Source organism: Mustela lutreola, chromosome 2 (assembly GCF_030435805.1).
Source record: "Mustela lutreola isolate mMusLut2 chromosome 2, mMusLut2.pri, whole genome shotgun sequence".
NCBI lineage: Eukaryota > Metazoa > Chordata > Mammalia > Carnivora > Mustelidae > Mustela > Mustela lutreola.
In genome coordinates, this window is record NC_081291.1 from 13,839,807 (window position 1) to 13,852,534 (window position 12,728).

General features: G+C 52.2%; 1 protein-coding gene across 3 annotated transcripts in view; it reads right to left on the reverse strand.

The window, feature by feature from the left end:
• Positions 1-8,183: 8,183 nt before the first annotated feature.
• UNC13A (unc-13 homolog A) overlaps positions 8,184-12,728 on the reverse strand; it is a 60,314-nt gene continuing 55,769 nt past the window's right edge. For all 3 annotated transcript variants that reach the window (XM_059160461.1, XM_059160460.1, XM_059160459.1), the window contains 2 exons: positions 12,464-12,623; positions 8,184-10,752 (listed from right to left, as the gene is read on the reverse strand). In XM_059160461.1, the coding sequence (XP_059016444.1) occupies positions 10,452-10,752; positions 12,464-12,623 (461 nt within the window). In that variant the 3' untranslated portion in view covers positions 8,184-10,451. The remainder of the gene's footprint in view (positions 10,753-12,463; positions 12,624-12,728) is intronic.

Sequence of the window (12,728 nt, forward strand, 5' to 3'; positions counted from 1 at the left end):
GGCCCACTTGGATGATCCAGGATAATGTTCCCATCATCTCAAGATCCTCAGTCACTTCTACAATGTTCCTTTTGCCATTCCCACGTGTCCTTCCACAGGGGCCATGCTATGCTTCTCTATATCCTTTTGATTTTTAGCATATGCGCTGCCAAAGCCAGCGCTCCTTTTGTCATTTGAAGTAATAGTCACGGGGGCACCTAGTGGCTCAGTCAATTAAGCGTCGGACTCTTGCTCTCGCTCAGGTCTTGATCTCAGGGTTGTGAGTTCAAGCTCCCTGTCGTGGAGCCTACTTTAAAAAAAAAAAAAAAAAGTAACATTCACAGATTCTGGGCAATGGAATGTAGGTATCTTTGATGGAGGCTTTATTTAGTCTACCATATTCATCCTTTTAGCAGGCTGTAATTGTGGCTGGGTCTATGGATGTGTCATAATTTCTTATGTATCATAATGTAGCACAGCAGTCAGAATTAAGGGTGGGAAATAGAAACCACTTGAGGTGTTTTTTTTTTTTTAAGTGAACTGTATGTCCAATGCAGGGTTTGAACTCATGACCTGGAGATCAAGATTCTCATGCTCTACTGACTGAGCCAGCCAGGCACTTCAAAAAAACGCCTTGAGGTCTTTTGACACAAAGCGTTTCATATAGGAATTTCACAAAGACTCAACTCTGCTGTTGTAGCATGAGAGCAGCAGAAATGGAGTTGGATGAATGAAGCATGGCCTTGTGCCAATAAAACTTTATTTATAATAATAGGTAGTGGGCTGGATGAGGTCCACGCGGCAGAGTTTACCACTCCTGGTGCAGGGGAGCAGGACCAGGACTGGTCTTACAGGAATAACTCTGCAGAACCTGCTCACTGGGGGGAACCGAGGCTCCCTCAAATCAAGGCAGGGTGCAGGAGGTCCTCGAAACCTCTGACTTTGGGCACACACCCTGTATCTGCAATCCAGAAATAGAATGCCACCTTTGTGTTGCCATGACGGCTTTTCAACCCCCACCAAGTTTGTCACTGGAGAAGGGAATGCAGATTCCAGAACAACAGGTGTTTCCATGGCTGGTTGCTGGCGGAGAGAAGAGGAAGAAAAACCCAAGACAGCTCTGGTCTCTTCTGCCTTCCACATGCCCCCAGGCTTCTCCATAGCTGGACCTGAACACGTGCCCAGCTGTGGCAAACTATGAGCCTGGCTGCAGCTCTGTAGCCTCTGCCTGGAAAGGGGTTGGATCGGGGCAGGTCCTGAAGTCAACCCACCACTTCCTCCTCGTTTATTACTGTACTTTACGGTGATGGGAAGAATGACTGTGTAATTGTAGGATGCATAATCACGGAATCTATTATATGTAATTGCAGCATTAGGAACACAGTAATTATCATGCGATATAATAAATTATGTAATGAAATGTAATCGCACATAGATCATGAATCACAGAAATGTGTAATACCCTCCGGGAAACTGTTTCTCTTGTTCCCTGGGTGATCGTGGCAGGTGGCATGCGGAGGTGTGGGGAGATGGGAGTGGGATTAGAGTCGATTAAGGGGTGGGGGCGAGAGCTGGAGGACAGGGTGAGGTTGAAGCTGGGGGTTCCGGGACAGTGGAGGGTGGGCTGAGCATGGGGATGGTGTTGGAGTTTAGCCACAGGCTAGGGGAGGTGCAGAGAAAGAGGCTAGAGCGGGGAGCTGAATAATGGATTAGGTCAGAAGTTGGCACCCTCTGGCCCAGGGGCCCAAGACCATCCAGCCAACTGTTTTTCTTTTTAATCTTTAAAATGGGGATGAAATTGAGATACTCTAAACTTCGCTGTATGCAAGTGGACGATTGCACAGCATTTAGTAGATTCACAGTGTGTGCAGTCATCAGAAATTCCCATCCTCCCAAACTGGGACTCTGTCCCCATGAAACACAAACTCCTGCTCCCCTCTCCGCCCAGCCCCTGTCACCCACTGTCCTACATTCTGTCTCTGTGGATCTGGCTATTCAAGGGGGATCAAAAGTCTTCGTCCTTTGGTGACCAGCTTCGTTCACTCAGCAAGGGGTCCTTGAGATTCACCCGTGTTGAGACCTGGGTCAAAACCTCCTTCCTGTTCAAGGCTGGCGAGTCTTCCAGGCTGTGGATAACCCACCTCGTGCTGGTCCATTCCTCCACTGATGGACACTGGCTTGCTTCCACATTTCGGCTCTTGTAAACCATGCTGTTCTGAATATGGGTGTCCAAATACCTCTTCCAGACCTGGCTTTCAGTTCTTTAGAGGATATTCCCAGAAGTGGAATTGCTAGGTCACATGGTAATTCTATTTTTAATCTCTCTCTCTCTCTCTGCCTCTTTTTTTTTTTTAAAAAAGATTTTATTTATTTATTTGACACAGAGAGAGAGATCACAAGTAGGCAGAGAGGCAGGCAGATAGAAAGGAGGAAGCAGGCTCCCTGCTGACTAGAGAGCCCAATGCGGGGCTCAATCCCCAAATCCTGGGACCATGACCTGAACCGAAGGCAGAGGCTTTAACCTGCTGAGCCACCCAGGCGCCCCTACTTTTAATCTCTTTGGGACTCTCTCTCCTGTTTTCCACCGGGGCTGCTCCGTTTTACATGCTCACTGACAGGACACGAGGGTTCTGATTTCCCCACATCTTCAATGCTTGCTGCCTTCTGGGGTTTTTGGTAGTAGCCTCTTGATGATAAGAGGTAGAATCCTCCTTTTAAAAAAAAATCCTTGATGTTGTGCTTTTCTTTTTTTAAATTAATCACACGTACGTATCCTGAAACTAGATCTGTGTTTGTAAATATATGTAACTAGTCGCTGGGCTGGCTTGCCATGGTCATGCCCTGTGAAGATGTGTAAGACTGATTTTGTCCCCGTCAACATCACGCGTCTAACATTCATTCACATCCTTTGTCAGAGAAGAGCTGCCCTCACACCAGAGAGAAGGTCCCATGCCCACAGGTATGGTGTTGGCCAGGAGCCTCAGTGGTTCCAAAGCCAGCCTGTTTGGTTCTCGGAGCACAGCAAACAGCAGGAGTGAGCCTCTGTCCCTAAGCCTCGCGGGTGACGTGACAGAGACCACAGACTGAGGGACACGGGACCAAGGGCTGAGCCCCTGGGGTTGCAAGCAACAAACAAGTCTGTCCCCTGGGTCAGGGAGTGAGCTGTGATGGAGAAGTCACGCTGTGTAGCCCACACATCTAGCTCTGGAAACTGCCTGGTCTCAGAGGAGAGAGAGAAAACCCTGAGCTGTGCGAGATTCCACTTCTGCTCCCTGGTGGGATGGGGGCGCAAAACAGAAATTAAATTCAGCTGCAGGGGCGCCCTGAGCGGCTAAGTCAGTTAAGCGTCTGACTCTTGGTTTTGGCTGGGGCTGTGATCTCAGGGTGCGTGGGTTTGAGCCCCACATCCGGCTCTGTGCAGAATCCACTTGAGAGGGGTGCCTGGGTGGTTCAGTGGGTTAAAGCCTCTGCCTTTGGCTCAGGTCATAATCCCAGCGTCCTGGGATCGAGCCCCGCATCGGGCTCTCTGCTCAGCAGGGAGTCCGCTTCCCTTCCTCTCTCTCTCTCTGCCTGCCTCTCTGCCTACTTGTGATCTGTCAAATAAATAAATAAATTCTTAAAAAAAAAAAAAAAGAATCCACTTGAGAGTCTCTCTTCTTTTCCCTCTGCCCCTCCCACTTGTGCACTTTCTCTCTTTAATAAATAAATCTTTTAAAAAATTAAATTCAACTGCAGAAAAATAAGATTTTGTTCTTTGTGTGTTTATGAAATGAGATTCTCACCTGCTACATTAAAAAACAAAACAAAACAAAACAGGTAGGGACCAAAGTGGGACTGGGCAGGACCTATCTGAGCACAGCCTTGGACTGATGGCCCAGAGAAAGGCTGGAGGTGAGGATGAGGTCAGGGGGTGAGATCCTTAGTCCCAACCCACTCCCCTTGGAGGAGGCCTAGGTAGGAACCCTGATTTATCAAACTGCATAAGACCCGGCAAGCCAGAACACCTCCAGGACGATATTCACATCACAGAACCGCGTCTGTCTCACTGCCAACAACCTTGCTGATGACGTTGACCTGAACCTATAGGAAGAAAGTGTTACCCAGGGCAGGGACAGCCTTGTCAAGGGTAAGAAGTGAGCCTGGTGACCAGGAACTCACCCCCAGAGAAGAAGCAGATTGGCTTCTTCCCTGGTTTTTGAAGAGCCAGCTTGGGGTCCCAGCACACCCCCATCCCACCCCCAGTATCATGGGATGGTCCCTCCTGCATCTGTCCTCCCTACACTTCTTGGATGAACAAAGCCTGACTAATTTTTGGGAACAATTTTGTGCCTTCCTATGTTGGCCAGAGGTGTTGGGACAGTGGGATTGATTCCTTCCTTCCTTCTTTCCTTCCTCTTTTTTTTTTTTTAAAGATTTTATTTGAGGGGTGTCAGGGTGGCTCAGTTGGTTAAGCGGCTACATTCAGCTCAGGTCATGATCCCAGGGACCAGGGATCGAGCCCTGTGTCGGGCTCCCTGCTCTGTGGGAGAACCTGCTTCTTCCTCTGCCTGCTGTTCTGCCTACTTATGATCTCTCTATGTCAAATAAATAAAGTCTTTATATATATATATATATATATATATATATATATATATATATATATATGAAAGATTTGTCTGGGAGAGGGGCACCTGGGTGGCTCCGTTGGTTAAGTGTCCGCCTTCAGCTCGGGTCATGATCCCAGAGTGCTGGGATCGAGTCCTGTGCTGGCTCCCTGCTCAGTGGGGAGCCTCCTTCTCCCTCTGCCTGCTGTTCCTCTACTCTCTCTCTCTCTCTCTCTCTCTGACAAATAAATAAAATCTTATTAGAAAGAGAGACAGCACAAGCAAGATGAAAGGCAGAGGGAGAAGTAGACTCCCTGCTGAGTGGGGAGCCTGACCCCAACTCAGACCATGGACTCGATCCCAGGACTCTGGGATCATGACTTGAGCCAAACGCAGACGCTTAACTGACTAAGCCACCCAGATGCCCCAGGACAGTGTGATTTCTTTTTTTTTTTTTTTTCTTCAAGATTTTATTTATTTATCAGAGAGAGAGGGAGAGAGAGCGAGCGCAGGCAGACAGAGTGGCAGGCAGAGGCAGAGGGAGAAGCAAGCTCCCTGCCGAGCAGGGAGCACAACTCGGAACTCGATCCCAGGACTCTGGGATCATGACCTGAGCCGAAGGCAGCTGCTTAACCAACTGAGCCACCCAGGCGTCCCGACAGTGTGATTTCTGAGCGATTTCTTGCAGTGTTGATTCCTCCCTCCAGGCTGGGAGGCGATCACCACCATCCCAGGAATTCTCAATACATTTTTATTACTTAAGCTGGGAAAAACACAACACAACACAATGCCACAGCCACACATGGGGCTGTAGGGTGAGTATGAGTGTGTCCTAAGTCGCTTGAGCTAAGAGCAGGAGCTGCCCAAAGTCCAATCAGGTGCTGGCTCTCCCCACTCTGCAATATGCCCCCACTCTGGGCCTCACTTGCCCTTCTCCAAACCTACCTGTGGACCAGTTGCATTCGTGGGTGGGAAGTGTGTTCAGCAGCGTCTGCGAGTACTAAGGGGTCCCTGGGTTTGTTGCCAATATTGGAATGCAAGAAGGCCACCACATGTCTGAGGTTGTGTGCTTTTGCTTTTTTTAATGTCTGCTGTTAATAAAATATTTTTACAGAGACCAAAAAGTCGGAATAGTGCAAAACATCTCAACACCATGCATTCATGACCACTTCTCGTTGGTTTTAAACATTTGTTCCAAGTCACATATTTACAGAGAGATGGGGTGGGGGTGGCGTCTGTGCAGACACCGGACCAACGGGATGGAATTAAAACAAACAAACAAACAAACAGCATTTTGAGTTCACATTTGCAATCACATGCTAAGAGAAGGTGTGTGGAGGAAGAACCCCCTTTGACTGCGTGGCCAGGTTTGGGGGGTTTCAGGGGGCCGGGGCCAGGGGTGCAAAGTAAGTCCCCCTGGCTGTATGGCCTGGGATGCATGGGGGTGGGGGTGGGGGTGCCCACTCCGCCGGTGACCGGTGCCTCAAGAGAGCCACTATGGTTAGGCGTGGGTTGGGGAATGGGGGAGGTCTTACTAGACACCGTCAACTTGATTTCTCTCTTTAAGAAAATAAAAGGCAGGGGCGCCTGGGTGGCTCAGTGGGTTAAGCCGCTGCCTTCAGCTCAGGTCATGATCTCAGGGTCCTGGGATCGAGTCCCGCATCGGGCTCTCTGCTCGGCAGGGAGCCTGCTTCCCTCTCTCTCTCTCTCTCTCTGCCTGCCGCTCTGCCTACTTGTGATTTCTCTCTGTCAAATAAATAAATAAAATCTTTTAAAAAAAAAAAAAAAAAAAAAAAAAAAAAAAAAAAAGAAAATAAAAGGCAAAGAGAAAAGCAACACGTGTCAGCGAAGACGACTTTGGTCCTTGACAGTTCTTAGGAAAGGATGTTCAGGGGGCAGACGGTGTCGTGATCCGAAACGACCCCCCAGTGAGCTCCCCTCCCGCTCCACTGGGGCAGCAGAGTTTAGGGGCGACTCTGGGCTGTCCCTGCTCTGCCCCGCCCCTCGGTGTCCCCATCTACAAAATGAACAGCGCAGGGTGTGGGGGACAGCAAGGTCTCTGAGGTCCCAAAGATTTCTAGTTGGGTGTTAAGTTTTTTGCATCTCTGATGGGGGCACGGTGAGGTTTCAGGCTCTGGGGCCTGAGAAGGATTGCGGGTCAAGGCCAGGCACCTGCTCGTTTCACATAAATCCTTCCAGGATGGGCTGGTGAGAGCCAGAGAGAACAGTGGGTTCCTCTTCCTTCTAGATCCCCTACTTTTCTCCCCATCTCTGAGTCTCCATCTCAAGGCTGTTCTATGCCCCTTCCACCACCACCCAGAGACCCTCAAGATCTTCCTGGGCATGATCTCGCCCTCTTGATTTCTCCCCTTCTCTTTCTCTCTATCCTTCCCTCTTCTCTCATTGTGTCCTTACTCTGGGACACTGTCCCTTTTGGGGGGGGTGGGGGCACAGGAAGAAGTGATCAGCTCTGTCCAAAATGCCCCTCAATATCACACACCCCCCCTCCCCAACAAAGGGCCAACCCTACTTTGTCCTTTCCCAGACCCGTGAAAATCTAGGGCACATTCCTGGCATGAAATGAGGCCCCACCAGGGCTCAGAACTTTGGGCACCCCAGGTGAGGTGGTGAATGGCCTTGGGGAAACCCTGCTCCTCTCTGACGCTTGTTCCGATACAGAAACTTTGTAGTTCCAAAGGCTTCCAGGCCCTGAGACTCCTTTCCTGTCTCCTCCTTGTCTGCTCTGGCCCTCTGTCTACTCTGTGTTGTGTGACTCAGCCGCAGTCTTGCTGGAGCACGTTCTGTGTGCCCAGGCTTACGTGGGAGGGGAAGGGTGGTATGGACAGACATGGATAGACATGCACGTGAACCCCCCACCCCAAGACATAATTCTACTAGTCATACCCTCCCCATCATCCCCTGTGCCCAGTCTGTACTTGGCGAATTTGGGCCTATCCAGAGGCCTCAGACCCTAGTTGGGGGAAATAGAGCGTGTCACAGACAACTCCCACCCCTTGGCATCAGGGACAGAGGCTAGGGGAAGTTCTGAGGAGGAGCAGGGAGGGTTTTCTACAGGAGAGGATATTTGTGATGGGTTTTGAGGGATAACTAGGAGTTCTCTGGGGGAAATTAGAGGGAGTAAATTTCCGAAACAGTTCTAGCCTGGGAGTCAGAAAGTCATTCAACAAATGCTACCTAAAGCTCCCTCCATGTGTCTGGGCGGTGCCGGGGAAGTTTACACACACACACACACACACACACACACTCACTCATTCACACACATGGGCAGGCCTTGACCAAAGACTCCCAAGGACTCTAGGGAAATAAGTTGGCTCTCTCAGGCAGAAGCTCAGCTCCCCCTTTTCCTGCTGGTCATCCATAAATATTTCTGGGTTCACCCCAGGTCATATTACTTCCCCTTAGGAGTGTTGCTGGTGTTCTCAACCTGAATTATGTATCCACCTCACTCCCACCTACCCCTGAAGGCGGTCTGAATTTAAAATCTGCCTCTCAGTCCATGCAATAGATTCTAAGCTCCCTCCTTGCCAACCCCCACCTGCCCCTGGCTCCAGCCCCCTCCCCCACCATCCTGTGGGAAGACTGGCATCTTAACCTCTGATTTAGAACCTTCTGGCACCTGAATCTGCCTAAAATCAGGGGACAAAGAACACCTCCAGGTAACTTCTCTGAGAAAGTAGTGCCATTTCTTCCAGACTTGTTCACATACCAGGAAATCATCAATATAAACATACAACTCTCAATGCCTAAGGTCTGCACATGGCCTCCTTAGAAATGCCAAACCCTTGGGCAGTGCACAATGTGGACAACTGTACCTAGTGGACTGGGGTTTATCTAAGGGGTGAGTTTGTTTTTTCTTTTTAATGTATCCTTCAAAAACCTTCTCAGGTATTAGTTTCAGTGTTCCCAAAGCACTTTGCCTCTCCCCCAAACTGCATTGGTCCATTCTTCATGAGGTGGCCAGAGGGAGCTTTTGAAACCTGACTTCCAGACTCTCCTGAGCTTTTAAATCTCCTGGTGTTCCCCAAGTCTCTTAGCATAAAATAAAAACTCCCAGGGCAGCACACAAGGCCCTGCCTGGTCTGACATCTCCACAGGGCTCCCAGACATCAACACCTCCTCCTTGTCCCCCTTGTCAGCCACATTGACCTCGCTGTGCTTCAAGCCTGCCCACCTCAGCCTTTGCACCTACTGTTCCCTCCACCTGGAGCTTTGTCTCTCTAATGGGTGGTTCCTTCTCCTTTTTCACCTCCTCTGAAAGCCCTCCCTTTCCTGTCTGACACAGGCCCCATCACTCCAGGAGTCCAGCTACTCCTCACCTTGCCCCTGTTTTAATTTTTTCCTAGTACAAGAGAATCTTGTACTTGTCAGTCTGGCAGAAAAAAAAAAAAAAAAAAGGGCACACAAGCACCCATCCAACATGGAAAAGCAGATTGCGGGCAAAGACAGGCCAGGACAAACTTTCCCCAAATGTTCTGCCTTTATGAACTACAATGGGGAAACTTGACTCTGGCCAGATTGCCCCACTATTGCCTCCTAGAGGAAAATCTTTAGGCGGGTAGAGGTCCCACTTGGAGGTATCCTGTGGCACGATGTTTGAATGAATGAATAAGATTTTGGAGACTAAGCTCCAAGTATGTTTATATATTTACACACACACACACAAACACACACACAGCCCTGGAGTTCCTGGTCTCTTTCTTGCCTGCCTGGAGAATTCTGGGAGAGGAAAAAGGGGCTCAGGGGGTGCCTGGGTCCAGGGAATCCCAAATCCTCTTTTTTTGGTGGGAGAGCTAGAGTTCTCACAGAATCTCCCCATAGGGTCCCAGTGGAAAGGGTCAAGGGCAGGGGTTTTGCTGGGCAGCCAGACATGGGACGGGGGAAGTGGGGGTGTTGGCCCAGAACCCCCATCCCTTATAAGGATTGGGGGAGGTCCCCTGAAGAGGGGTTAGCAGCAATGGGGAGCTGTGTCGGGTCATCCGATGTCAGCCCACCCTTAGATGGGGCACACAGGCCAAAGGGAGTAAGTAGTAGGGAGAGGGTGTGGCACTGGGATCTTCAGCAAAATCTCATGGCACTGGGATCTTCAGCAAAGTCTCAAGCAGCTCTCTAGGCCTCAGTTTTGCCATCTCTTAAATGGGTGGGTTGAACTCTATGATATGAGAATGGGATATGTTAGGGGAAAAGGAGAGGCAAACCCCCACAGGGAAGTGGGGGCAGCGCGGGTGCTTCAGAGCCGTCCACTCGGCCTCCAGGGTTTGGGCGCCCGAGGACGCATGTGCTTTTGAAATCCCATCCTCCCCTCCTTCCCCGTGTATTTTTTGCACAAAACGAAATGACACTCTGGTCCAACCTGGGCCCTCCAACGAGCATCCTAGTGCCTCCAACCCCGAGGCCACCCCAGGGGGCGCTCCAGGAAGCCCTGCCCCTCGCCCAGGGCCCGCCCCTTGAGGGAGCTGAGAGTTCCATACTTGGCAATTGGTCTTGGGCCCCAGGTCTTGGGGACCCATCTTATGGCTTTTCCAGGGGACAGGAGGCAGGGCCTTCCCGTACCAGAGCCCCAGGATCTGGCCTCCTCCATAGGGGGCGAGACTTCCTCCCATCCCAGCTCCAAAGATCCCCTAGGCGCTGGGGACTTGGCTTCTTGTAGGGGATGTGGCTTCTTCCTTCATAGCGCCCTAGGGCGTGGCCTCTTGAGGGGGCGGGGCGTCATCCGTTCACAATTCCCTAGAGGGGCGCGCTAAGTCAAGGGCGCAGGCGCAGCCAGCCCTCTGCACAGAGCCCGAAGACTCGCCCTCCGGGAGGTCCCAGCGCGCAGACGCCGCCCCGCCCCGTGCGCAGGCGCAGTGCTGCCCGCCCGCGTGCCCCGCACTAGGGCGCAGGCGCGGCACCGCCCTCCTCGGCGGAGCGCGTGTCCGACTTGAGCTTGACGAACTCCTTGGCGACCTCGTCGTTGCTGCGCTGTGACAGGATGCGCAGCACCGTGAGGCCCGTGTCGTCCATATGGATGCGGCGGCCCAGTGGCAGCCAGCAGGCGGCACTCCCGCGCTGGGCCAGCTCTCGCAGCTGCAGTACGGCCAGCCCCACCGTGCGGTCCTCGCGCGCGAAGCAGTAATCCTTGACGCACACCTGCAGCTCGTAGCACTCCGGGCCCACGTCGGCGCTCAGCGTGCTGGGGGGCGGAGAGGGGTGAAGGGGTGGGGGAGAGGGGGCTGGGCGTAAGGACAGTCCCACCTGCCGGGCTCCCACGCCCCTACGGCTGACCCCGCCTCTGCGCCGGGACACGCCCCCAGGCCACCAGCGCAGGGACACGCCCACATTTCCTTACCCACACCCCTGTTCCCCGGTAATCGCTGTCCTATCCTGTCTCTCCTTCCTCCCTTCTCCCCCCACCCCACCTCAAACCGACAACGCCCCCCCACCATCCCACTCCCAGCCCTGGGTCCACATCCCCACCCAGGTGATGGTTCCCCAAGACTCCCTGGTTAGACCATGCTTCCACCCCGTGATATCTGCGTGCACACCTTTGGCCAGCTGAGCTGCTGTTCCCACTATCTTGTCCCAGATACCACACCCAGAAGTCCCTTTACCGGGCTCTCACCTGAATCCAAGTTCTCTCCTTGACGTGTCCCTTCCCCCATATTCCCTAGCTCTTCCTTCTTACCCCCAAGCCTCTCTCCACACGACCTGCTCTCATGCCTCACTATGAGTGACCCCCCAACACACTTCAGCTTGCCTCCCCTACCCCCAAGCTAGGCCCCTAAGGCTGGGCTTCTGCCCCCAGGGGACCTGCCCTTGATGGGCCATGCCCACACTGCTCCCCAGAAACACCCTCCTTGGAGCGCCTGGGTGGTTCAGTGGGTTAAAGCCTCTGCCTTCGTCTGGGGTCATGATCAGGGTCCTGGGATCGAGCCCTGAGTCGGGCTCTCTGCTCGGCGGGGAGCCTGCTTCTCCCTCTACTCTCTCTCTGCCTGCCTCTCCGCCTACTTGTGATCTCTCTGTCAAATAAATAAATTAAAAAAAAGAAAAGAAAAAGAAACACTCTCCCTCACTGTACTTCCCAGCCCTCAAGTACTACCGCCCGCCGCAGGAAACCTCTGCCCCACAACTAGCCCCTGCTCCCAAGCATTTATTTCTTCAGGTATCCTACCACTCCAAAGTCCTTTGACCAAGTGCCCTATTCTTGTCCTCTCCCCTTACCCCTCTGCACTTCTGTCCCCCGAGAACAACCCCCAACATGATCCTGCCCCAGTGAGGTTGGCACCTGACCCAAATATGTGCCCACTGCAAGCAATACCCTGACCAGACTTATTTGATCTCCCAAGCTCATCTGCCCCTCTGGACCCCTGATGCCCCGTCTGGATAGGACCCCACCCTCATTCACTTGACAGGCATCCCTGGACCACACTTGGCTCCTCTCCCCTACCGGTGACTCCTCCAGCCCTGCCATGACAAGGCTCACTGCTGACTCCAGGAGACCTGCCCCCTGCCCCTGAGACCCTCACCCACACATTCCTTGCCCCATCATGGCCCCTCATGGCCCTTACTAGACCCGAGTCTACAGCCCCGGAAATGGCCCTGCCCAACATGTCCCCTCTTCCCAGACTTCCCCTTTTCTTCACAAGCCTTCATCAACATGTTATATTACATTCATGGCCTCCCCTGGGAACTGCTTGTCTCCCAGAGTGGTTACACCCATCCCCTCACCAATGTCACTCATGCACTAAGGTGCCTTCCTTCCAGTTCCCTCTCCTAGGATGTGACCCCTCTCATCCCTGTGCCAAGGAATGACCGCCCCACCAGACATCCCTCTTCTAGTAGACCCTTAGGTTCACCTAGCAGATGTCCCCTGCCCATGTTCCCCAAACCATTCTTAGACTCACAACTGGAAGCTCTCGTTGTACTTGGGGGCCCAGCTGTTGTTCTTGGATTTGGTTGCAAACTTGCGTTTCTTGTCGCTGAGCTGGGGCCCGATGATGTTGACCTCAATGAATGGCCGGAAAATGCCAGAAGTCTGCCACTTGAGGTCATTGGCAGCCACGACTGTTACGGGAAATAGAGGATAAGGCTGTCAGGTCCACTACAACACAGCTGTGGTTTTCAAAGCCTGTCTGAAAGAATATATTTCCCAGAGCATTCCTATAGTGA